General features: G+C 38.7%; 1 protein-coding gene across 5 annotated transcripts in view; it reads right to left on the bottom strand.

The window, feature by feature from the left end:
* brinp1 (bone morphogenetic protein/retinoic acid inducible neural-specific 1) overlaps positions 1-24,468 on the bottom strand; it is a 130,809-nt gene that overhangs the window by 28,753 nt on the left and 77,588 nt on the right. For all 5 annotated transcript variants that reach the window (XM_084383909.1, XM_084383908.1, XM_084383911.1 and 2 more), the window contains one exon: positions 7,109-7,214. In XM_084383909.1, coding sequence (XP_084240035.1) covers positions 7,109-7,214 — 106 coding nt within the window. The remainder of the gene's footprint in view (positions 1-7,108; positions 7,215-24,468) is intronic.

The raw sequence follows: 24,468 nt of genomic DNA, 5'->3' as shown, positions 1-24,468 counted from the left end.
AATTAGGACATACAAAAAATACCACCTCAAACACACTGTGTAAGAAGACTTTCAGTAAGTAATGAAAATTCTGACCATTTAACTACCACGCGCTAATTCCCTCTTTCACTTAATTCTCATCCTTAATAAACTATTTTTACTTCTACGTCCCAGTGGAGGCAGAAAGCGAGAATCCAGCCAAAACCAATATCATCGGGTTTCTAAGCTTTAGCCTGGAGAGAGGACAAACAAACAGGGAACAAATTAATGTGGAAGAACAAAAGTGTATTTAAATCCCAGTTGCAGTGAAGCTAAATAGTGTGGATCTTTCCTTCAGATTGAACTTGAGAAAATAAACAAACCGACATGTCTATGTGCCAATGAATCACAGGAGACATTAAAAATTTAAGAGTGGGTTCACACCAATGGCTTTTGCTGCATGTGCAGAATACATCTTTGGCCCAGCAGATAATTTGTAGTCCAAAATAGGTCGATTATATCATGTTCGGACACATGAGTGTGTGTAAGGTTATACTGTGATTCATGTTGGGTGACAGGCTGGGTCAGGATCAATGAGTTCCTCTTGCATTTCCACAAATATTCTGTGCTAATAACACATCCTGATGCCCACTGGTGCTGTAATTAGCTGCTAATATAGCCGTGTATATGCACTCAGGCGCTAAACATGCCAAAAACCCGAACCCCCCGCAGTCACATTAAGTTTAAGCAACACAAAGTTTTCGTGTGTGATAGATCAAAGCTTCGCTAAGTCATGCATGAAATCTAATGTGAAAAAAAAATCGTTCCAGTGCCATCTCTAATTCTGATGATTGTCAGGGAAATAAGGGGAGAAAGCAGAAGGTGTTGGTTAATTTGCCAAACATTTTACAAAGCAAAAACTGTGGGAGAGAAGGGGACTGAGTTTAGACTTTGATAGGTAGCTCCCTTGATGTCAGAGACCACTACAGCGTTCTAATCTAAATCTAAGTGAAAGCAGAGGGAATATCCAGGGAGTGTCATATCCGCATTGTGTTATCTGTAGCTCGCAGCCCCACCAGCTCACAAAGAGCGGACCACAGGGGTGAGAAAGAGAGAGGAAAAAAACATTTCCTTTGAAAGAAAATTCTGTTATTTTAGAAAAGACTAAAGCCTAGTGTCTCCAGGAGAAATTTGACCGCAACTAAATTCACTAACTCGCTTCTTTCTTGCATGTTAATTTAAACCACAATGCTGTCTCGGACCATTCAAAAGCGAATCACTCAGAAAGCAGTAAAATGTTTGGCTACAGGTTTGTAATCATTTCCTTGTGTACATTCTGTAACAAAGTTTTGCACTTACAATTACGCCTCAAGGTAGATAAAGTGCTGAGGTTTGGAGCGAAAAAATGAAAGTGGGAAAGAAAAAAGGCATGATTAAAAGTTTAATTAGAAGAATGAAATGGAGTGGGTTTTCTATTACTGCATCCTTCTTGTAACTCACATGGTGCTGCATACTAATATGATCCCCTTATTTAATTCATAAGCAATTAAAATAGCTAGTCTAGATTAGGCTTTTTTATGAGTTTATTCATTTCCAAAAGATGGAGAGGGTGCAACATTGTACTTGGAGGGTTTTTGTTCAACCTCTAACCGCTGGTCTAAGATAATTAGAGCTAAGAGTTTAGAATCCAAAATGTGGATCACTTGAAATCTTATGTACACCAGGATAACGATGTGTTCACATTTGTCATTGGCAATGTACCATATTATATCGTATATGTGGTTGAGTTACAGCCGAGAAGGCTGCCAAGCCAGCGACTGCTGTTCAAGACTGCGTTTCAACATTTGTAAGAGTGACACAACTGGATATTCATAAGGAGACCTCGGGACAAATTCCAGCCATGTGGCAACTGACACAGATATTTCAAGCCAAAACCTGCTCTTTTCCTAACTGTAACCAAGTGATTTGTGTGCCTTAACCTAACAACAGCAGAAAGGACAGCATTGTCACAAAATCATTGTTTAACCTAAACTTGTCTTATCATATGAGGCACTGGTTTTTGCATTTATTCCTTAAACACTTTGTTTTGTTGATAAAGGTTCTCAGTCATCCAGGTCATGGTAATTCTGAGCACTGTATCGTAGGCAACTGGACTTAAATTAAATTAGTCAGCAGGTCAGTCAGACTGCACGTCATATATGGTTGTTCTTAATCAGCCAGTGTTAGGCAGCATATTGTGCCTCAGGTATATTGGCAAATCTCTCTTATTTCTGTTAGCTAGTAAATATTTCAGTCAGGATTAATTTGACAAAGTAGCCAGAGGCCTTCTTCAATATGAGAGCACACTGAAGACGCCTTGCACTGCAAGCTGAAATATTTGTGCTACATTATTTCCCCTGTCCTGACGAATGAGAGAAAAGAAAAAAAAAATATTTTTGAGGCTCTGCACCAATTTTGTGAGTACAGACCTTTCTTTGTACATTTCGTCACAAACTGGTTCAACTCAGCAGAGCAAAGAGGACATGAGATGCATTTTTTTTTTCTTTTGCTTGGATGCCATCTTGTTATTTCAAGTTCTATGAATATATTTTTTTCCTTCTCAGAGTCAAAACTAAAAATCATCTGTTGTCACTGTCTTGTGAAAACCATGCATCTCCAAGACTCAAAACGAGGCACATCAAAAAAGAATAGTTTTCACAGGACGACAAACGTATGTCGTGTGTAGCACAGGTGATTCAAATCAGCGATAATCATCATTAATTCAAGACGGACCTCCTACAACACAATGTCCACATTTCAGGAAGCAAATACAAAGGAAAAAGAAACGTAACAGACTAAAAAACAAGAAGTAGAAAAACATTCAAGCAGTAATTCTTCAAAAGGATTTATATAAATACGTGAATCCATCTCCATAAAAATAGCATTAGTAAATCTCAATTTTAAATGCATGTGAAAATCTAATCTTCGATATTGAATATATCGCCAGGAGGTGTTTTTGTCTTCTTCGGCAGACTTACTGCTTAATCTAACTGAACGTATGCATTCACTTGTTTTCGAATTTGCAGACATATGGGCATTGGAAGCCTGAATGATCTCTCTGTGGTGCTGCCTCGTGAGCTAGTTGATTTGAAGCACGTGCTCACAACTGATACCTGTCCTACACACTGCATATGGCACTATGAAGATGTGTAGAAGAGGTAAAGATAAAACGATTGCATCAGAGTTTAAAGCGTGCTGCTCCCCCATCCTTCCGTTTGATGTCTACCTCGAGATAGGTTTGCATTTTCCTTCCGTTCTTTTTTTGATTTTACTCATTTTAAATAGTGAGGTGGGTTGAGAACCGTGGACTCAAGTTCAGTGTGTTTATTTGAACCTTTGTCCCACGAGTCATTCATGCACACTTTTAATCAAATCATGCCCGTGTGAACAGAGTCTGCAGAAAGTAACCACCATACAGGGAAATCAGCAGGCACTACATGCACCGGGTGTTCTCCTGAGGTACATCCACATTGGGGTAACCTCATTTTAGGCCAAACAAGATTCGTCTCCAAAGCTGTTTACTTCAGTGATTACTGTAAAATCTGAAAATTCTTTTTCAGCTAAAATGTTGCATGGTGTGCATATTTTGCACATTAGACAGTGCTGCCAGTGATCTGTGATCTTCCACATTGGCCAGATACGAGTCCTCCCCACAGTTTAAATGCCAAAAGTTTGCATTTAAGCTAATTGCCTGGTAAAAGGTCAATGGGCATTTGGAAAATGAGACACATGGTGGGTGTTCATTAGATGTGCCGAGAGCTGCTAGCGCTTAAAAGCAGTCCTGGGCCCAGCCAATGTCTTCCTCCTCAAGGGATAGTTTGGGAAGTCCATTTATGGTGTGTTGTCAAAGAACAGGACAATGCTGTCAAAGCTGTTACTTTTGAGGAACTGTCAGTAAAGACCAGCCAAGGGATGTGGTAAATCTGTGTTTTGTATGAACAAAAGGAGATCAAGCTGCTCTGGGAACCACTGTGGGGTCTGCAAGTTGCTCCAAATGGCTCAACCATTAACTTGCAATTTTCCACATATCCAATTATTCTAAGTGCTCCCATATAGAGGGAAAAAGATTTAAACTCAAGCTGCGGAGATTTCTTCTGTGTAGTGTAGTTTTTTTTTCATAATCACACTCAGAATTGCCATAGAAAAAGCTTCAAATACTCCAGCAGCAGTTAATTAACAACATTGTGGCACCATGAATCAACCTAGCATCTACTGGATGTAACAGCTATCTGTAAATGTCCCAACAACCACGTCAAACAACATAGCAACTGCCCAACAAAGCGTCCACCCCACCACCGATCAACAATCGTGCAGCAAAGTATCTGTAAGCATCCCAGCCATGCCAGGGTGTAACTTAAACAAAATGTCGAAACGCCAACCCAAAGCATCAGCATTTGATGACCTGGGGATGAGACTCGACAATCAACTAAAAGTTGTTTGCTTTAAAGATGCCCTATGGAGCTTTCTTACAAAACAAACAAACAAAAATAGAATTGGTTTATGCTCTGTGTAAATCCCGATACAAGCCGTGTTCCTGTAAGTCGTACAAACATACGGAATACATGTCCTTCCTCATCCAGCTTTGGCAAAGATGATTTTTGCAATATTTGAAACCGACTCATATTTAAATCCATGTTCTTTTCATTGTCTTTGCCGCATTGCTGCATCACAGAGTGAAACCCAAGGCAGATATGCAGGTCCTCAATACAAAGAAAACTAAAAAACAAAGGGGGCCCATTCATAAACCATTGCTCCAGAGTACCACTAGTGTCCAAAACCTCCCCAGGGTACGCCTAAAGGTTGATGCTAATACATTTTGCTTACACAGCAACAATTAAAACTGCTCCAGCAAATGTATCCTTTTCAAGTTATAGAAAAATCCATTACATTATTCATTTCTTTTGTAGAAATAAAATAATGAAATGCTTTACCCCCCCAAATAATGTTATTCAATACATAATTTAAAATAAGCACAGACACATACACCCCACCTATGTTTTATGACTGAGATCTTGCAACCGCATGTCATCTTGTAATTTCAAATGTTGTTAGATGCTGGGAACACTGATAAACATATCAAAGCAAAGACCGTCTCTGTGTTTCTGTCATCTGCTTGTGTTTGTTAACACAGAGGAAAAATAGCCTATGGACACAGCCTCATGCATCTTAATACGAGTGCATATCTTTCAGAAATAGAGAGCTCTGGTGATCTGTAATAACATGTAACGGCTTTATATTGCACTTTCCACTTGCGTTGGAGAAAAATAACACTATTTCGAAGCAGACTGAATTGCCTTGAAAGTACAGAGAAACTCAGAAGCATTAATCCAACCAATCCGGGACGCAATGCAGACCAGAGCCTGTGACCCAAGTGAATGCAGAGGTTTAACCTATGCTAATTTTACACGGGGGGAGAAAAAAATACATGACTGGTTAGATCCGAGAGGAATTTATACTGTAGTTCACCAAGGGATAAAACTTTACCACTTAAAGGAGTGTTTATGACAAAGGAAAAGTGTAGGATGAATTAAACGATTGGATCTCATTATAAATATATTTGAGCGGCATGGACCTTAAAAGCTCTCCACTGGCTGCATGCGTCTCCCTGGGCTGTGTGAAGTGTCATCACTTTGAGGAGCGTTATGAAGAGCACGGTGATTGTTGAATAAGTTACACCATCAGCTGTCTTTCTAATTAAAGGCAGGAACCATAATTGCTCTTAAAAGAATGCATTTTCAGGAGAACACTCAACACCTCCCCTCACCCTTCGCCCACACACAAAATGCATAAACACACACACACACACACCAATATAATTTGGCCTAATATCTAACTCTAAGCCAGAAACCAATCGGAAAAGCTTTCCAGTTCTTTTGGGGTTATTATCAAGCCAAAAGAAAGAATCTTTCCAAGCCTGTCATCTATCAATTGGGTAAAAAAAAAAAAAAAAAAAACATTCTTCAAAGCACAAGGCTAATACATTTGGTGCATGACAATAAAGCTTTTCCCAAAACCTATAGAGTCCTTTGAGTAAGTGGCAGCAGAGGACTTAAAAGTGTTTCTTTGACAAACCACTTAGTTCTCTGATTTTAGAGGACGAGTAATGATCCCTCGCTGAAAGGAAAAGGGAGGGGGGGCTGGATTGAAAATAAGCCTCTGTGATTCTCAAACTGGTTTTAATAACCTGCATAAACTGGAATAAATCAAAGAGGCGATCACTCTATTCAAACACTTGACCACGGTTACACGGCGTTTCATCATTCCTTCTCCCTAGGGTGACTGTCACTGCAAGCAAATTCTTCTCTTAGGCTAATTATTAGGTGTGTCAGTGTTTAAGACGGAACTATTTTCACTTGAAAGAACATAGCCACTAATGAGTAAAAGTTGCTATTTGCATCCGCTGACGAATGATCCGTGAGTGACATGCTAGAAGATTAATTTTCTCACATTACGGATGCCTGATGAAAGTGACTCCTTCATAAGCTCAACACATTTCTTGAGATACATTTGGAGGGACTAAGAATAGATCAGGGTTTGATGCTAGTATTGATAGTTAGGTTGTTAAGTATAGCAATACCTTTCAATGAATTCTAATTGACTTATTATACATTCCACCGAAGAGAGTGCTTGTTTCTGCTCTTATGCATAAAAAGTTTTGTTATATTTGTGTATAATCACCTGAAACTAGGAATTTTTGTGTTTTGGTAACATCAGAATGAGCCCGAACTCTGGCTCTAGAGACGACCTTGTGCATTTTTTTTGCATCTTTTGCTTTTTTTGTGTGTCTTTAGACAGGGAGTATTTTGTTGCTGCAACCTGCAACCTCATGGCTAGATGCCACTAAATCCCACAAAATGGTCCTTTAAGAGACTTAAAACGTGAGAACATTGACATCTACAACAACAGAATGATATCGGGGGGAACAAATCTACCTGGTCCCAATTAAAAAATGTACTGACATTCAATTTCTTTAAAAATGCTAAAACTGTTTCCATTGTTCACCTAAGAGAATCGAATGACTACCGATCCTCCTAAGTCCAAAATGGAGTATAACCCTGCTATACAACATCACGGGGCAGCATATGAAAAATATTGATACCAGTGTGTTTACCTTGCAGATGAAGCTTGCTCTCCGGGCTCTGCAGAAGGATCGAGCTGACTGAGTCCAGATTGTCATAGCTACTGCATCCCAGTGGCCCCGTCCGTGTCTCTGTCACCTGCAACAGAATTAAGACTTAAATGTAAGACACGTTCGAGAAGCAAGCTCGTGGCATGTGTGTAAATGTGTGCGTGCTTTGTTGCAAACATCTGCGTGCTCGCTCACTCTTAAATTCTCATTCTCATTCCTGATGTATTCGTCTTACTGTGCTAAGCACAAGACTTTAAGACGACATGTGCGGAGTTAGGGATCACGAGACCCACCAGCAATTAACAGATGGTTACAAGACATTAACACCTGTTCATGACTGCTGTCAGTGGATAATGTTACAGTCATTCTGCAATTTTCTTCTTAGATTGACCATGAATACAGTATTCAACACCCTGTGGCCCCCAGACAAAGGGAGATCATGCAGTGGCAGAATGCATCGAGATAGCTACTCACAAAAGAAACCTGATTTTTACTCTTAGTATTTTTTTCAACCAGCCATAATAACAACACTATTTGACTAAATGCACAAAGAAAGTTTCATTGCATTTCAAACAACACTTTCACACAATGTGTTGTAAGGATAGCAGCTGGTGACAAGTTCAACTTGTTGGAAGGTTGTGAACTTTTTTTGAGTCGCTTTAGAAACACTTTTCTTTCCAAGGAGAAATATTTCATATTTTCAGAAATTTGACATTTTTTCCTGTTCTTGTTCCGTTCTAAACAATACTAAAGAGACAGTAGCCGTGGTTCTTGTTGTCCAACTTGAACCAGTGTCAAAAGAAATAATAATGCTATTCACATGTGAAGAGGCTGCTTTAAGATACAGCCTCCGCATTTGAGACCTTGAGGAAGCTGCTCTTGAATAGAAAGGAAGGAGAAATGTCTTCTCTCTTCAGTCGCCTTTGCTCATTAAGTTCCTCCTGTTGCTCCTAACAGTATTTTTACAAGGTTACAAAAAGCCAAATGAGATGGTATTCAGCAAAGGAGATTAAGGGAGAGAATAGATGGATCTTACTCAAAACCTCAAGAGTATTTTTTCTTCCCTGCAGCTCTTTCTTGAGCACAAAACTAAATAACATGCCTAAGCCAAGTCTCAGACCCACAATTCATATTACAAGCCAGATAATTAAGACAGTAATCAAATACTAAAATTACTTGACGGCTGATTTATTTAGTTTTCAGTTCAGAAATAAACGTGCAAGATTATTATCACCTTTCAAGCTGACATGAATCATGAGTCATGAGTCATGTTTCTAGCAGAGACAGGGGATCATTTTGTAACCAAGAACAACCCATTTCACATACAAGTCAAGTGATTCATTGTTAATTAAAAAAAAAGAAAAAAAGTTGACTATAGCTGCTTTAAATGAGAGCGACAAATGGGAGAGAGAATGGATAGCATGAAGAAGATAATTGTAGTAAGGCATAAATTAAAATCAGTACCTCCTTAGAACTGTAATGGTCGCGAATAATGTGTTTTTAAAACATTGTTTAAGCTTTGTACATGAAACTAATATTAAATCAATAAAAGCTGAAGGCTTGGATACATGGCGTAGGGGAGGGTGATCCAAGCTGATCCACAGGGTTGGGATCAGGGCTGAATTGGACACGTCAAACATCCCATCTATAGGTAAACAAAAATGACCAACTTGTTTGTGATATGCCCACCACCTATAGATCTCAGTAACGTGTGCCTCCTACACTAGTGTGTGTGTGTGTATGTGTGTGAGTGACAGTGTGATACCATTTTTCCTGTCTTTAATGTTGACGCTGTACCAGATGGTGGGCTGACAAGCAAGAAATTAGACAGATGTATATCTTACCCTTGGCATCAGGCTGTTGTGGGGGAAAAATGCAAAATCATGGGGAGGCAGACGGGGACAGACTCTGCAGGAGAACAATACAGTCTCACTATTCAATGGCTTTGCTCCTGAATATATTTTGCTAATTTGTATCATCCTAGGATACGTGACATTCACATCTCAATTGTGACATGATTGCTGTGACATTGTATGATTTCCAATGGCTCTACTGCTCAGGAAATTCTGGATACACTGGCATCTATTGTTAGGGTGGTAAATTGGCACAATCAGCATGTTACTGCTGATTTGGAGTTACATTCTTAATGTGTGTCTGTTAAAAAGAAAACATACACACACTTAAAGTTTAATGATGATGCATTCTGAATGGAGTGACAGAGACATGTCAGAAACTCTTTAAGAAATATTTCCCGATACTTTTGTGATTTCATTAGCTTATAATATATATAACAATGTGTCACCTGTGCAATATGCTTTACTGAACAAAGAGACTATGAAGTTAAGTAAGTGCAGCCAGTTTATTTATTTATTTTTCTGTAAAAAGATCTTGTTTATATGCTGAAAGGGTAGTGCAATTCAAAGGAAACTGAATAGAATATTAAGACTAATAAGACCATGGTAAGTAAAAATTGCATTTTTCCAGCAGGCCTGCTGTTGCATTGCAGACATGTTTTCCGCTCTATACAAGATGTAAATACCTCTTTTTCACATGATTGAAATTGAATTTGATGTTTAATGTACTGGAAATATAGTGTAGCCCATAAAACATTTATAAAAAATGATCACATTTAAAAAGTGGTTTACTAAAAATGTAGATTATATCAGACCCATTTGCTGAGGATTTCACCCTCTGGGTGAGGTGTAGTTTCGTACAGTAAATGTCGCTGGATGCTGGATCTTCAGGCTTTTAGGCTGCTATGAATGATGTTTAGCTATGCTTAACAAAAGACTACTTTGGTTCGCACGTACTTTTGTATTTCCTCCTGGGTGTCAAAATTGTCTATTGTTGTTAATAAACATTAATGATCACTGCCCCTTAAACAAAGCTAAACCTGTGTCAGTCCAATTTTACCCTAAGCACAACACAATAATACAAATATGTTTTAGTATAACTGGGAGAAAATTAACTTGACTGTTTAAAGTGTTAATGAGACATTTATAATCATGTTATTGTACACTTCGCCTAACTAGTTCACAATGTCCGAGCATGATCCCTCCTTTGTTTTCTTCCAGCCAAGCATTGGACTTTGAAATGCACTGCATGGCCTTGCGTGGAGTGCATGTGCAGATTGATTACAGAGCTAGACTTGCCTATCACACTCTACCATCTTGATGGCTGCTGACAGTGCTCTTTTTCCTCCCGTTTTGTTGTGCTTATCGCCGAATGAATTACTTCCTTCAAAAGGTTGTGTTGCATGATCCATGGTGACTGAGCAAAGTGAATATCTGTCCTCTGTCGCTAACGGACATGTTCCCAGGTGGCAATGCGGATGTATGCAAGAGCTAGCTCAAGCACATTTACATTTGTAGTGACACACAAGTCACAAAAACACACTCTAATGGATGTGCATAAACATGAGCAGGCAGCTTGCCACAGCCAGTTTACCATACTGTAATTTTTCTCCAAGAATTATTATTCCAAATTGGGAGCAGACATACCCAGCTTTATGGATTAGAGACTGACCCTTGTAATCTGAATGACTTTAGGGGAGCAGTATGCAGCACTTGTTAGGCCCTCTCCTTTCTTTCTCTCCAGCACACACCATAAGAGATTATGAAAATGGAGTATAACGTAATAAAAATACAAGGAGCAATCAAAGGACTGAAGTGGGCCGAGGGGGACTTAGAGGATTTGGATTATTAAGCAGAACACAACAGTGGAATCCCACTGGGCCCGGACTATATCACAGGCAACAGTCAGGAACCATGGTTCCGGAACATCCTCTCTAACTGTCATCTGTCATCAAGAAAATCATCTAAGCAAGTAAATAAGAGATGATGCACATGAGACCCCGGGTTTTTTTTTGCCTCTGTATTTTCTGTTGGAAACCCAAAGTACACATACTATTTCCCAAGGTTCTCCTGTTCAGACTTCTTTGTTTTTCATATGTTGGTGACATACATAAAATGCGGCTATAGTGCACCAGGTGGGTGGAGGCAATGTGGGTTTATGTTGAGTCAATATCCCATCTGTCTTTTCATATTAGAATGAATCATATATGAGCTTGTGTCTCAAGTACAGACACATTCAGTTGATAATCATGCAAGCCAGACATTTTTCTGAAGAAATGTTTGCAATTTTGGTTACATGTTTGAATCTCAAGCAATCCACTCCTTAAATTAAAAGAGACATGTTTGGCAATATTTGATCAGAAGTGAGCTGGTTAATTCACTCTAATTAGGCACCCGTAACAAACCACATAAAATACTGTACTGTTTACTGTATTTATCTTACAAGTGATGCCAGCCCTTCCTATGTGTTCTTAGCGCACACAGCCGATTCACTCGTACAGTTGACCTTTCCAATGCACCTGCCTTTAGTAAAGCACCACTTCGAAATCTAATTAGCATCCTGGAGTCTTGTCTAGTTTCAGCAGTCAACATGGGAGCGAAGGTCACCTCATGGAGAGACAAAAATGCATGCCATTATTGCATTAGGCAGTGCCAATAATCCTACAGAGAGTAATTGCGAGATAGATTTATATTATCATGGTGCACTGTGAGTTATTAAGGCTAATTGTAGGCCTCTTACGCATGAGGAAGTCTGATTAAATGTATCCCATTCCACTCTAATTAGAGTCACTGGGAAGTTATTTGATTATCAGTCAAATAAAAGTTTTTTTATGAATTTCTTCCTAATAATGTCCAAATCAGTAAATGTTTCATTATTCACATCTTATTTTCCTTTAAACAACACGTCCTCATACCTAAACAGCTAAATCGGTAAATTGCCAGTGACTCCCTAAATTACGTATGTGACCATTCCCACAATGACACAAAAACTACAACAGATGACTGTTGGAGGGCACCAGTTACAGGCAAATTTGATTGAACCTTCGTCATTATGTGGTCAACGTTGTGAAATGGTCACAGTTTTATTATGTTTAGGCACAAAAACTACTCGTTTAGGTTGAGGAAAAGATCATGGTTTGGTCAAGTGTGATTTGCTTTTCAGTAAAGTAAATAAAGTAAGTTAACATATCTAAAAGATGTTGATAATGAGAATGTAGTTATTTTAACCCAAATTATTAAGTATTAAGCCTAACCATGTAGTTTTTGGGGTCAAATCTTACCAAATCGCGGTTTGACAAAACTAATAACAGCCCAAAGGTCATAATATGTCAAAATATGTAAAGTTTCAGCAAACTTTACTTTGAAAGTATAACCAGACATTGCATATTAGTAGTAGATAGTAGTAGATTAGTAGTAGTAGATAGAACAAGCTGTCATATTTGGGAGTTTGGAGTGAGGACATGCTGGTAAATGACTAACGTCACTATCAGTATTTGATTTATTCGTTCAAACAGCATTTGTAAAGTCTAGAAGAGCCACACAATTACACCATTTTGTCCCCATTCAACTTAGAGCTAAACCGGAAGTTACCTGCTAGGGCAGCGGTAGACTCTAGCACGCATGCTTCATCGGCTGCAAAATGTGGAAGCTATGTGGAAGATCTGGGTAAATTTACCCCCAGGAAATCAAACCTTTTTTGCTTCATCTGCCACTGAATAGCTGATTTCCTCCTTTGTTCCCCTCATAATCATTATGGCCACTAGAGGTTGCCACCTTAAAATAAACATGGGTCATTCTGAGCTGCTTGCAAAGACAACTTATGCAGCCGTTGTTTTGATGAAGACGGGCTGCATTTAAATTAGTTGGTTTTGCACATATGCTTATATCTGCATCCTAACATACCGATAGAACATACAGTAAACATATGTAGACACTCCTTTTATTTTCACTAAAATAACCGTGCTAAAATGCATGGAGTAAAATCAAAAGGCTCTAAATCTCTGGGGGCTTAATCAGTATTAGCTCTACATTAGCACTGCAGCACTGCGAGATTGGCAGGGGAGAAATCGTATGCATTACCATCACCCTTGGATTTGTATTGACTGTTTCAGTTGAGCAATAAAACCACTCTCCACCAAGTTCATTAAAATTATCACAGCATATGGAGCTCTCATTATTTCTGTAATTCCTGTAACTCGTCCTGGGAGCAGTGTGTCCTCACTTCTGTTTTTCCAAACCGCACTGAGAGGAGTGTAATTCTCTCTCAGAAACCAAACCTCACATCATACTCTGTCCCTAGGTCGCATTTCGACTTGAAAGACAAAGTAGAACACAAAGGGAGTTTGAAGCTATGTGAGTTAGGGAAAACAAGGGATGAAGGCAAGAAGATTGGTGAACGGGATAGGGTAGAATACTGTAAGGTTGAACTGTCTTCATTACGCATCGCCTCTGCTGAGCCTTCCTAATATGCCCATCACCTGCCATTCTCTTAATGACTTGCTATTTCTGGATACCCAGAAATGAAGAGTAATTCTCCAAGCCTGGTGGAAGATCTCTGAGGACATTTTTTCTGTCATGTTAATGTCATATAACAGGTGGCTGCAGTGTTACTGAAAGTCACATTCCTATTGTTCATGCAGTAGCACATTTCTTGGTATACGCACCCTTTCTCAGAAGTATATTTAAATTAGCCTTCTTTATTGGGTTGAAATATGCCTATAAAAGCCATTTGAATGAAACTCATTTGTTTTAAATGATACAGAGAAAATTATCAACTTTGGGGCTTTTCTAATTATAACCGTGGCACCCCGAAGTGCGCAACTCAAGCAACACTGCATATAAAATCTGTCATGCTTGCTTGTGGCGAATGCAAATGAGATGTAAACTGCTCCAAACTTGGTTACTGCAGTCAACAAAAATCTGGGTCATATTGTTAGCACGTTAAATTCCCCTTACCTCACGTGGGATTCCACTGTGATATGAGATACAGGATGGTGTGGCTTTGTGGCTGCCACACGACCACCACCCACAGCACTGCAGCATCATCAGGAAATATGCATATTGAGCGCTGGTGTAAATCAGTCCAGAGCGACTGTATGAATAGGTGACCTTGTGAGGGGATGCAGTAAGCACTCTCCCCGGCGAGGAATGCGTACTTGCACACTTCATGCATGAATGAGTATACAGTACACGCGCCACACGCACACACTCCTATACAGCCGTGGCCGCATGCAATGCACGAATACACTGGATTCGTAATCGCACTCTTCTTCCTGCATAATCACACTTTCCCACTCGTAAAACTGACATTTTCTTTCCATTAAAACACTCCATTGGGTATCTTATTTTCATTCCTAAATGACCCTCCCTCCACACTGGAGTCCTGGCTCGCAGCGTTCAGATTCAGCCACACAAAGACAAACAACCACATGTCATTTATTTCTATCAGCAAGGTATGATATTGGTCACAGCGGGAAGGGAACTTTCTTTGTATTGACTGATGTATTTTTTGGTGTCTTTTAGAACCCCACTGAGGTATAATGTGTGTGGAGAAATAAAGTAATGTCGCTATAATTTAAATGGGTTATTTTTCCTGATAAAAGAATTACTAAAAGGGAAAAATGGTACACTGGAGGGAAAGGCATCAGAGCTGTGCAGCCCAGTGGTTAAGTGCAGTTGGGAAAGAAGTGAAAATGATGATGAATACAGATCCTGACAGAAGAAGGAACAAAACTATGATTTATGAATCACTACAGAGGCATAATGCAGCCTTGTTGAATGGATTTTGAGATTTTTTTTCAAATTTAATAAAACAGCTGCAATACATTCATGGAGATAAATGATGTACAACAGGAACCCCCCATACTGTACGATCTCATTACATTGTAACCCCAGGCCAGCTTGTTCTGTACTGTCGGCCTAACGTGTGCTTGTTTGTTTGTCTGTGCGTATGCTTATGATCTGCCATCGCTTCAGCCACACTGAAATACAGGCAACGCGAGAGACGAGATTTACCAGTCATCCCTGATATACATTTTAGTCACAAGCAGATGTTCTTTACTTTTGTTTTAACTTTTATCTTCATCACACAGCTGCGGTTTGGGTCTACTTTTCACTGCACAAGGGAGAGAAAGAAGAAAATCATTTGTTTTAGCCGATGTATTTTTGGATAGGTGGGTCTCAGGTAAATAACAAGGCTAAGATTCTGCTGAGGGCGCCAGCAGCACAGTGGGGATATGTCTTGGTTTTGATTAACGCTCACATATAGCTAAGACCTCTTAAGCAGTGCAGAGGCTCAGGGAGACAGAACAGGGTATCAGGGATGAAAGGTTTGATAAATTCAGCCAGCCACAATGCACGTAGTCTATCAGTCCTCACATTTAGTGGCAAGCAATTGGATAAAGTCTGCCCAAAAGAAGAAAGCCATTCTTTGCTTAAAGTATATCTAATGTTTGCCACTTTTGTCACTGATTTTGATTGCTAGCCAATTTTAGATTTTGTTTTATTTCAACAATAAAATCAGTGCTACTTAGGGACCAATTTGTGCACGCTCTTAAAAGCACGCTGTAATGTGTTTTCATTATTCAAACCATTGCAGCTTGCACAGCATGCGCTACCTGTAGGAGTCCAATAACAATCAAACAATTGTTTGTATTTCTCGCTGATGAAAAGACGACTGAGTTTATAATGAGAAAGCTTTGCATTAGCCTGCACAGATGTCTGATGTCACCGAAGACTGATTGTTATATTTCCTGCTGGCTGCCCTGATGTTCACGTAGCGTTCTGCCGCCTCATTAGTAGTCTGATAATGACACAGTTAATCAAATAATGCTTGAAAAAAATCATACACAGCATAAATTAATTTTTGATACGGAGCAGATACCAATTTTAGTCCAACTGAAATTGACTTGTGTTGTTTTTCTCTTCCCCGGCACACATATCTGCTCTGTAAATCATTGTATTACCTGCATCCTCCTTAGGGTTAGGGTTCATATTCACACTTTTTGGTTTCCTGATAGTGCCTCCTAGTGTTGCATCAATTAATCTGAATACTGTTAAGCATCAGCTCACGTAGATACAGACCTTACTTTGGTTCAGCCAATCAAATCTTGCATAAAGCATTTTACGATTGCATTCTATAAGCAGTGTAGATGTCACACTGAGCCAGACAGCAGCCTGCTTTACAACACAACACCCACAGACTGTGAACAACAACCACATTAACATACCTGCTCCTTCCTAAGTCTAACTTACAGACATTAGACACACATCTAGACTTGCACTTTAACTTGTTTAACCAACCACCTGACAAACATTCACTGGGGATAAGTGCACTGCTAATGTCTGTTTGCAGGCTAGATAGCTAATTAGCTACAGCGAATTTAACGGCATGTTAACGTACCTGCAAATGTCACTTCTTTCTGCTTAGATTCCGGTGTGGTCCCTACCCTTCAATACCACCAACAGCACACTGTGTGCCCATGACATGCAGGCTACAGTGCAAGCTTGTTTACTGTGTCTCTTGTTGCCCACGGCAGCAGTCTGAGGAGCAGGAGTGAAGAAAAAAAAAAAGGGCAGCAGCACAGAAAGTTGTCATGCAGCCCAAATTGCATTTTTCATGTTTTCTTGCACATTTAGCCACTGTAGAGGGCACATTATAACAAACATTGGCACTATGGCCTGCAAGCAAGTGGCAACCTCTCCCTGCGAAAGTGCCAAAATCTGTAATTCCTCAATTTGCCACTCGAGGCTGGCTCCAAAAGTGAGTCAACCCCCATAGACCCCCATATTAAAATGCATAAAATTACAGCAGAATTAAACATGTTTACAGCCTGGTACAAAAGATGGTTTTGGTCTCAATAGATAATTTTCCCATTCATGACAACTGACGGTGGGTTAGCTTTTTATATAACATTTAATTATATTAAGGCTTAAAGTTATATGGATGCTTTGAGTGACAGCTGGACGTCACCACAGCTAATTTGCTTCACTGAACTTGACCTCTCGGCTGTTTTTGTGGTTTCTGTGCCCTTTTTTGGCAAATATCAGACAAATAATATGGCTTCACTGTCCAGTTGCCAGGATAGGATAAAATACTGGCAGTTAATCTTTCTGCAAACCAATGATACAGTTAAATATCTTACTGACCTCAGTATTTTAAACCAAAACATGATATTTTCCTAATCGGCTAAGTGCCTTAACTGAACCAGACCATATGAACAGTGCAAAAGATACAATTGAAAACTGGACCTAGAGAAATTTGAAGTTGCATCCTAAGGAAATGTAAAGTTTCTGTGGTTTGCAGAAATTTCCATTGCAAATGTGTTGGCGGTTCATTGTACTACCAGACTGTCCAAGAGGTCTGTGCGCCAACTCTTTGCCCGGGAGTAGCCAGGAGTTAGAAACTATGGGTCACAATGCAGACACTACGGCCATCTTTTTACATCTATGCCTGCAAGCTGCAGTCTCAAACACTGATACTCCACTCTAGCTGGTGAGACGAAAAAAGAGCATTTATTATATTTCCCCAAAGACCTTTTTCTTCCTTTTAATGATTTTTCAGACACTTCTTTTGATGGCAAAAATTGAAGATTTAATTCATTTCAGTACGACTTTAAATCATAAGATGTTTGCTTTAGTTGTAAAATGGATTCTGTTTGGTGACTTCAGTGTATTTCTAAACTTGATTTCTACATCATTATGATTCACTTCGATGGCACACTGTGGTTTTTGTTTTCCTATTTGACAAACTATATGTGAATGTACTACATCCTGTACAAGAAACCTAACCTGATGTTACATTTCCTCAGAGGAAGATAACAGATTTGGTCACTATTTTGTTTTGGTTCTCTGATAGCTGCTATCCATCATAGGAAACCGTTCTGTGATATCAGGCGAAGAGCCAAAGAAAAGTTGGCGGCAAACCATTTGGGACATTTTGTAGAAGGGAGCGGGCATCCACCAGCTTGTCCCTGACATCTGCACAATATGCGACCTCTTTTCCAAATCAAAGCGATTGTTGTTTGGGTATTGTAAAAAAGTTATTTTGCTTTATTGGCTAATGGTATTGGCTAATGGGTGCTCCCTGGGTAACAAGGGTCTAATCGATAAGGATTTCTGACCACATTTGTTTCCTCTGTCATACGTTGCAGACAGTGTAAGAAAGAAATACACAGCACAAATTACAGGTTATACGTGTAAGAGGCTATACAGAGTCATTGATTTGCAGGCACATTTCATGACAAAATGTAGTCTACCTCTTAGGTTTTTAATATGAAGCTGGTTTCAGTTTAGTACTACAAGTTTGTGATGGGGGTATGTAACCAAAGGTAACTAAGACACCATCACTGAGGACATAAATCTTGTTGGATCAGTAAATACAATTTGTGTACAGTTCAAATAGGTAGAATAGAGATAATGATAATAATACCAGATGAGAAAGGAATATATATATATATATATGTGTGTATATATATAAATGTGTGTGTGTGTGTGTATATATATATATATATATATATATATATATATATATATATATATATATATATATATATATATATATATATATATTAGTTAAACATATTTAGTTTCAGGACAAAACATATCAGATAGTCAGCTGTTTTCTTCATTGCATCAGTAGTTTTGCACAATTCCATCTGCATACATTTGCTTACTAATTTAATTTAGAATTACTGCTAAAAGAGGCTCCTCATTAATATGGTCCAATGCTTCCTTTGATATAATTTAGTTTTAAGATGCGTTATTATTATTATTATTATTATTATTATTATTATTATTATTACAGTGCAAGAACCGAATGAAGAATAACTTAAATCCAAGCATTTGTGTGTTACCTCTATGAATGCTACAAATAACGTGGCAGAATTAAGTCAAATCTGTCAGACAGCTTATCACAAATAAATTAATGAAATTCTCTCAGAGGCCAAAGCTGCAATTGCATCACACAAATATCAAAGTGGAACAAAGTGGGCCTGATTTTTATCCTGCTTACTTGCAGACAGGAAATGTCTGAAACATTCCTGCTCTATTGACACGTGTTTTCCATCCTGATTGTAAGTTTGCACTCCAAAGCAGGTCTCACAGCCATACTGAATCAATATTGGAGGAGCAGAGCCCTTGTTCTCTGTGTTTATAGATCCATGCCTTCTGCTGGACTTTGCTTTCTCTGCACATTCTGATCACTGTCTGTCTGCTGGCTACGTGACTGGGGAACTGCAATTTATGCTTCCTTTATTCATAGTCGAGGGATATGAGAACGCAAGTTCAGCCTCAGATGATTTTGGTCTATCTGACAGTTATTTACATTATTAAAGTAAAGTATTTAAAAATTAAATCAACATATTCTATATTTGCACAAAACATGATTTATAATCTGTCCCTATTTCAAGATCTCTCATTTTGGCAATATTTTGTGTTATTTAGTCTAAAGCTATCTAAAGAAGTGTGCATCAGTGTATCCATCCTTTAGCTCTGTGCATTGCCGTCTGTGCACATTAAGATAGTGAGTGAGTCATGCATACAGCTCTCAAGTTTTATGCAATGCAAATTATAGTGTAGAGGACAGGAGAATGTTTTCTTTGGAGAGAAGGTGCCCTGGACTCCCAGCCTCTTAGAGATCTGTCTGTTGAGATGAGAGGAGTTAATGTGATCGGTCATTACTGGAGGCTGAACCAACTCTGTTCTCTGATAACATATTTCTGAACAATCTAGGTATTCATATTTCACCCTTTACCGTCTCTTTTAGTGACCAAAACTGCACCAAATTGTTAGTCAAGCCAACATATGTTTGCACCCGTAAACTCGAGCACATATTGAATCTCTGGTGTGCTCCTTATGTACACAGGCATTTCTTAAAAAGAAGCTTTTTTGGCCCTCTTGTGTACGACACGTAAATGCAGTTTTTAGGTCACTGACAACAGACCTTTAAGAAAGCTCCTTCAAGGGTGAAGAGACTCAGACTCTCCTTTTTTCAGTGTTTATGTCTGAACGGTCAAAAACAGAGATTTTTGGGAACGACACCCAAACACCCGTGTTCACTTCCTAATTGGGCCATATCAGTGTATGTAGCACAACTGGCAAATGTCAACTTGTGTTGTATCATATATTTGAGTTTGCACATTAACAGAATGGATGTTATATTGTATCTTTTTATCTATTTAGAAAAACAGACAATGCAGTTTAATGCAGTATACGTACTAATGCTTATAATACATTACAGACATCTGTGTCATGATTAGTAATGATTTTTATAAAGCATTATGAATATTCATGAGTGCTTATAATTGCAATTATACGGCGCTGTAGGCACATTGTAAAGCATTCAAAGCATGTTCATAAAGCGTTATATGCATTATGAACAAAGGCTTTACAGAAGAGGTTACCAAAACAGCATTATCCAGGAGGACTCTGTAAAGAGCAGTCACGTTTCTCTGCCTTGTGTTTTCTGTAAGTAAGCAACCAACCAGAATATACAATCTGCTTCCTGTTTATAAAAGGCAAGCACATGCCCTGTGTATGTGAATGGCCAGCTGATGTGCATTTTTAAGAAACAGTGCTAAAATGATCATCCGGGTGGAGATGTTTTTTGTTTTTTTCCCCAAAAATCGCTATGTATGTGTTTATCTAGAAATGTGCTTCAAGTAAGCGAAATATAAGCTGAATAAGCTGTAACTGGGCCCCTTTAAAAGGCAGGAACTTAAAGATAATATAATAATTTACTCATCTTAAGGCACTTATCATTGATTTTGTTCATCAAATTGCCACTGAGCAATTACACACATCGAAGCTGGAGCTTTCAGGGACCCCCGGGCAGTTGACCACGATGCTTAGTCAGTAATTAAGCCCAAAACTGTGGATTTTAACAGACGGGAAATGTGGACAACCTTGAATTCAATGTAAAGTGAAATCCCCTGCTCAAGTAACAAACAAACATACAAACAAACTCCAACACTATAGGTGCACAGCCATTCCCAATGTACACTACTTACTTTATGCCCTGTGTGTACACAGCAATGTTTGTTTCGCTTGAAAGAGCAAACCTATTAAGCTGCTATTTTATCCTGTTAGAAGAGCAATACACATCCATTGCGAGTTTCAAACAAGTCATTACTAACTCTCAGAGGATGCAGTAGGTGGGTGAAAGACAAGCTATCTTGCATGCCTGCATTCCCATTAACCAACGCACAAACTAACTCGATCATCAATCCATTCCGAGCCCTTTTCCACACTGAGACAAGCCTCACCTCTTCACATATGCTACAGGTCCATCAGTCTTGATCAGCAGACATGCAGTCCACTCAGCTTTGCAGTAACTTTGTGTATGTGTGTGTGTGTGTGTGCTGTATGGATATACCCCCCCCCACACACACACACACACAACACCTCCTGCCTTCCCTTCCTGAGAAACTGACTCAGCAGCCACTGTCAGGTCTGCTTAATTTTGTCATGGTTGACTTCCTGCTACCTGGAGTCTCATCTGCCAGAACCCCTTAATCCACTTGTCACTCACAACAACAAAAAGCTTGGAAGGTGCTCCTTGAATGTAGACAGGGAGGTGGAGCACTGGTGGGTGTATGGGAGAGTTGGTTTGGAGGGTTTTTAGTGCAGGTGCGCAGGCACAGGTGCATGCCAGCAGCTGTGGGAGCTTTGGACTTATGGAAAACTTCAACACTATTCTGAGACTTTACCAAGAAGGACAATTAATCCTTCACAAGAAATAACAATGAGCCATTCAACCATGTAAGCAATTTGTATTTATAACAGCAAACAGTTCGAAATGATTGCAAGAAGAGTAATTCACTCAATTTTATGCGAGGAGTCTGCTTCACGTTTGACTGAATAGAAATGGAAAAAATAAAAACAATTTAGAAACAAGATATTTAAATGAGCATATAATGCAACAATCCTGATACGTCAGCATGTAATGTATAAGTTATTTATAGGCACTGTTTCAACTGCACATTGTCAATGATCAGCACAAGTTTATAACAGAAGCATCCATGCCTATTTTATGCAAAAGGTTTGCTCAACTAATACTGCACTTGTGGTCAGTGTTCCTTGTGGCAATTCAATTTTCTTTTCAGATACAGGTATTAAAAACAAATAATTGAGTGAGTTATTTGATTTTCATTCCAAAATACGAAAATTATAGTGGAAATACAGGGCGTTTTTCTTTTCCATGGCCAAAAGGGATGAGGGACATTTCAAAAATGGTTTAATTTTCATTTTCTATTAAAAAGAAAAAAAAAAAATCAAAATTCAACAAAGCCTTCTTCTTTTAATATTCTACCACCAGATGTGGTCATTCATAACACAGGATTGCCATGCAAGACATGTGCAATCCTACATATGTTTTGCAGGCTCATACTTTTCAAACCTACTCTTGTAGGATTTTAGACTGATTGAGTTTTTAACTGTTATTAAGATCATCAAAACGGTTAGCTGAAATTTTTGATGGAATCCTGTTCAAGTTGACCATGATTATAACAATGTGAAAACTGAGTTTTTTTAATTGCCCAGTTTTTGGCAAAATGATATAATGTCATTTGAATTTTTTCTCCAAATCTGACGGTAACATAACTTAAATTTTTCACATGCTCACAGTCACGATCATGGCAAAAACAATTCTATTGAATTGAATTACAGAAAACATCTTTAAGTCAAAAAATATATATTATAATATGAGGAATGGTATACTGTGTATTGAGCTGTCATTTAATGTTCTATAATGGAAATGGTTTTAGCTAAATTAATTTTTAAATTATTTTTTTTATTTCCCTCACTCCATTTGGCCGAGAAAAAGGAAAAAGCTTTGTATTAAACATGCTAAGGCAAAAGCCAAATAACGACTCAATTTTATTTTATTTTACTCAAAGAAACACTGACCCAATTAAATATGACTTTTTTTACCAGATGGGCAAATCACAACCAGAGTAACCTATTCCCTGTTCCATCACCATCAATGCTCCATACAAATATAGTTACTGCATTTAAGCAATTGGTTCTGTTCTTTGACATCATTTCGGTTGTTGCATTAAAAATGTATTTTTATCAATGCGTCTTTTGCCAGACCCACTGGCAAGGAGGGCATCAAGCTGGCAGTTGCAGCCCAATAACCCGGGATGAAGACATGGAAAGAGGATTGGCAGGAATGGGCAGTCCTGAGGATGTTTGGTGATGTAGAGAGGAAAGATAAGTTAAAATTAGTTTTCATGGATCTCTGTAGTGTGTGTGTGTGTCCAATATGCCTCCAGGACGGTTGCACTCCTGCTGATCCGCGCTGCAAAAACTAGCGGTTTGGTTAGAACACTCACAATAACCAAGCAGTTTGATGTGCACAGACATCTGTCTGGTTATTTTTGCAACAGACTGCTGCATTATTTAAATAAGATAGCCACATTGGATTGAAGTTGTATAATGTATTTTTTTTTTTTTTTGCAAATAAGTTAATCGTGTAAGTTCTGTTGCCCCGAGCTAAATTTAATCAAATGAAAAGAAGAGACTCCAAAAAAGGCCAATATAAGGTTATCAAATACATGAGTGATATAACTGAATCATTTTTAGCTCAGATGAGACTTTACTGTCATTACTGCAATATTCACATTGAAGTGTTTTTTGGATGCTTATGTGTGCAGTGTGTTAAAAATATCAACTCAATTATATGAAACTCCTATTCCCCAGATCAGCAGTGTCAGATTACATCAAAGCAATGATCACCACATGGCAAAATGTTTATTTAGCTCATGATTCAATTTTAAATGGTTTTTATTAAAGCTAAACTGGATGTGGTTAACTGCACCTATACCGGCTGATGTACAAATCTAAACTGTGATTTTGTGAGATTCATCTCATGAGACGGCAGTTCACAACTTGTGGTCTAAACGAACCCACAAGGGACGCTCAAGGAGCTCCCCAGATAAATTAAGATTTGGTCCCATGTTATTGTTCTGTTATCTTTCCAGATCTGAAGTTCAGATGGTCTTCATTGATATTTATGGGAGGTGATGCACTGTTGCAGGATAAAAGTCTATATGACATTCCAGTTTCTCTGCGGTGTGCTGCCTCTTCTCTCATCTGCAATCTGTTCTTTTTTCCTACTAAGACTTGTGTGATTGCAGACCCATGGAAAACTGAAGTAGTCTGAATAATTATGATCACCTGGGCTTGAAATTAACACCAGCTAAACTCGCTCAGTGTAGGTAATATTTGACTGTGGCAGGCAACACAATTCTACCTGCAGCTTTGTTTGCTGAAGTGCTTTCCCTCTATTTCCATATGTACTACACGAAGCTCCTCCAGTACTGAGGCTGCAAACGTTTGTGCTTTTTATGCATCTTCTCCCACCTAACTGTTTTAAAAATAATAATAAACATTTTCTATTTACTGCACAGCTGTCTCATTGTCCAATTCTGAATTTTGTGTTATTGAGTATGAGTTAAAATGCATAAAAAGGCAATAAAATGGTATGTT

Source organism: Pagrus pagrus (genome assembly GCF_965226575.1).
Source record: "Pagrus pagrus genome assembly, chromosome: 19".
NCBI lineage: Eukaryota > Metazoa > Chordata > Actinopteri > Spariformes > Sparidae > Pagrus > Pagrus pagrus.
The sequence above is the reverse complement of the archived record's forward strand: the minus strand, read 5'-3'. Positions and strand labels throughout refer to the sequence as shown.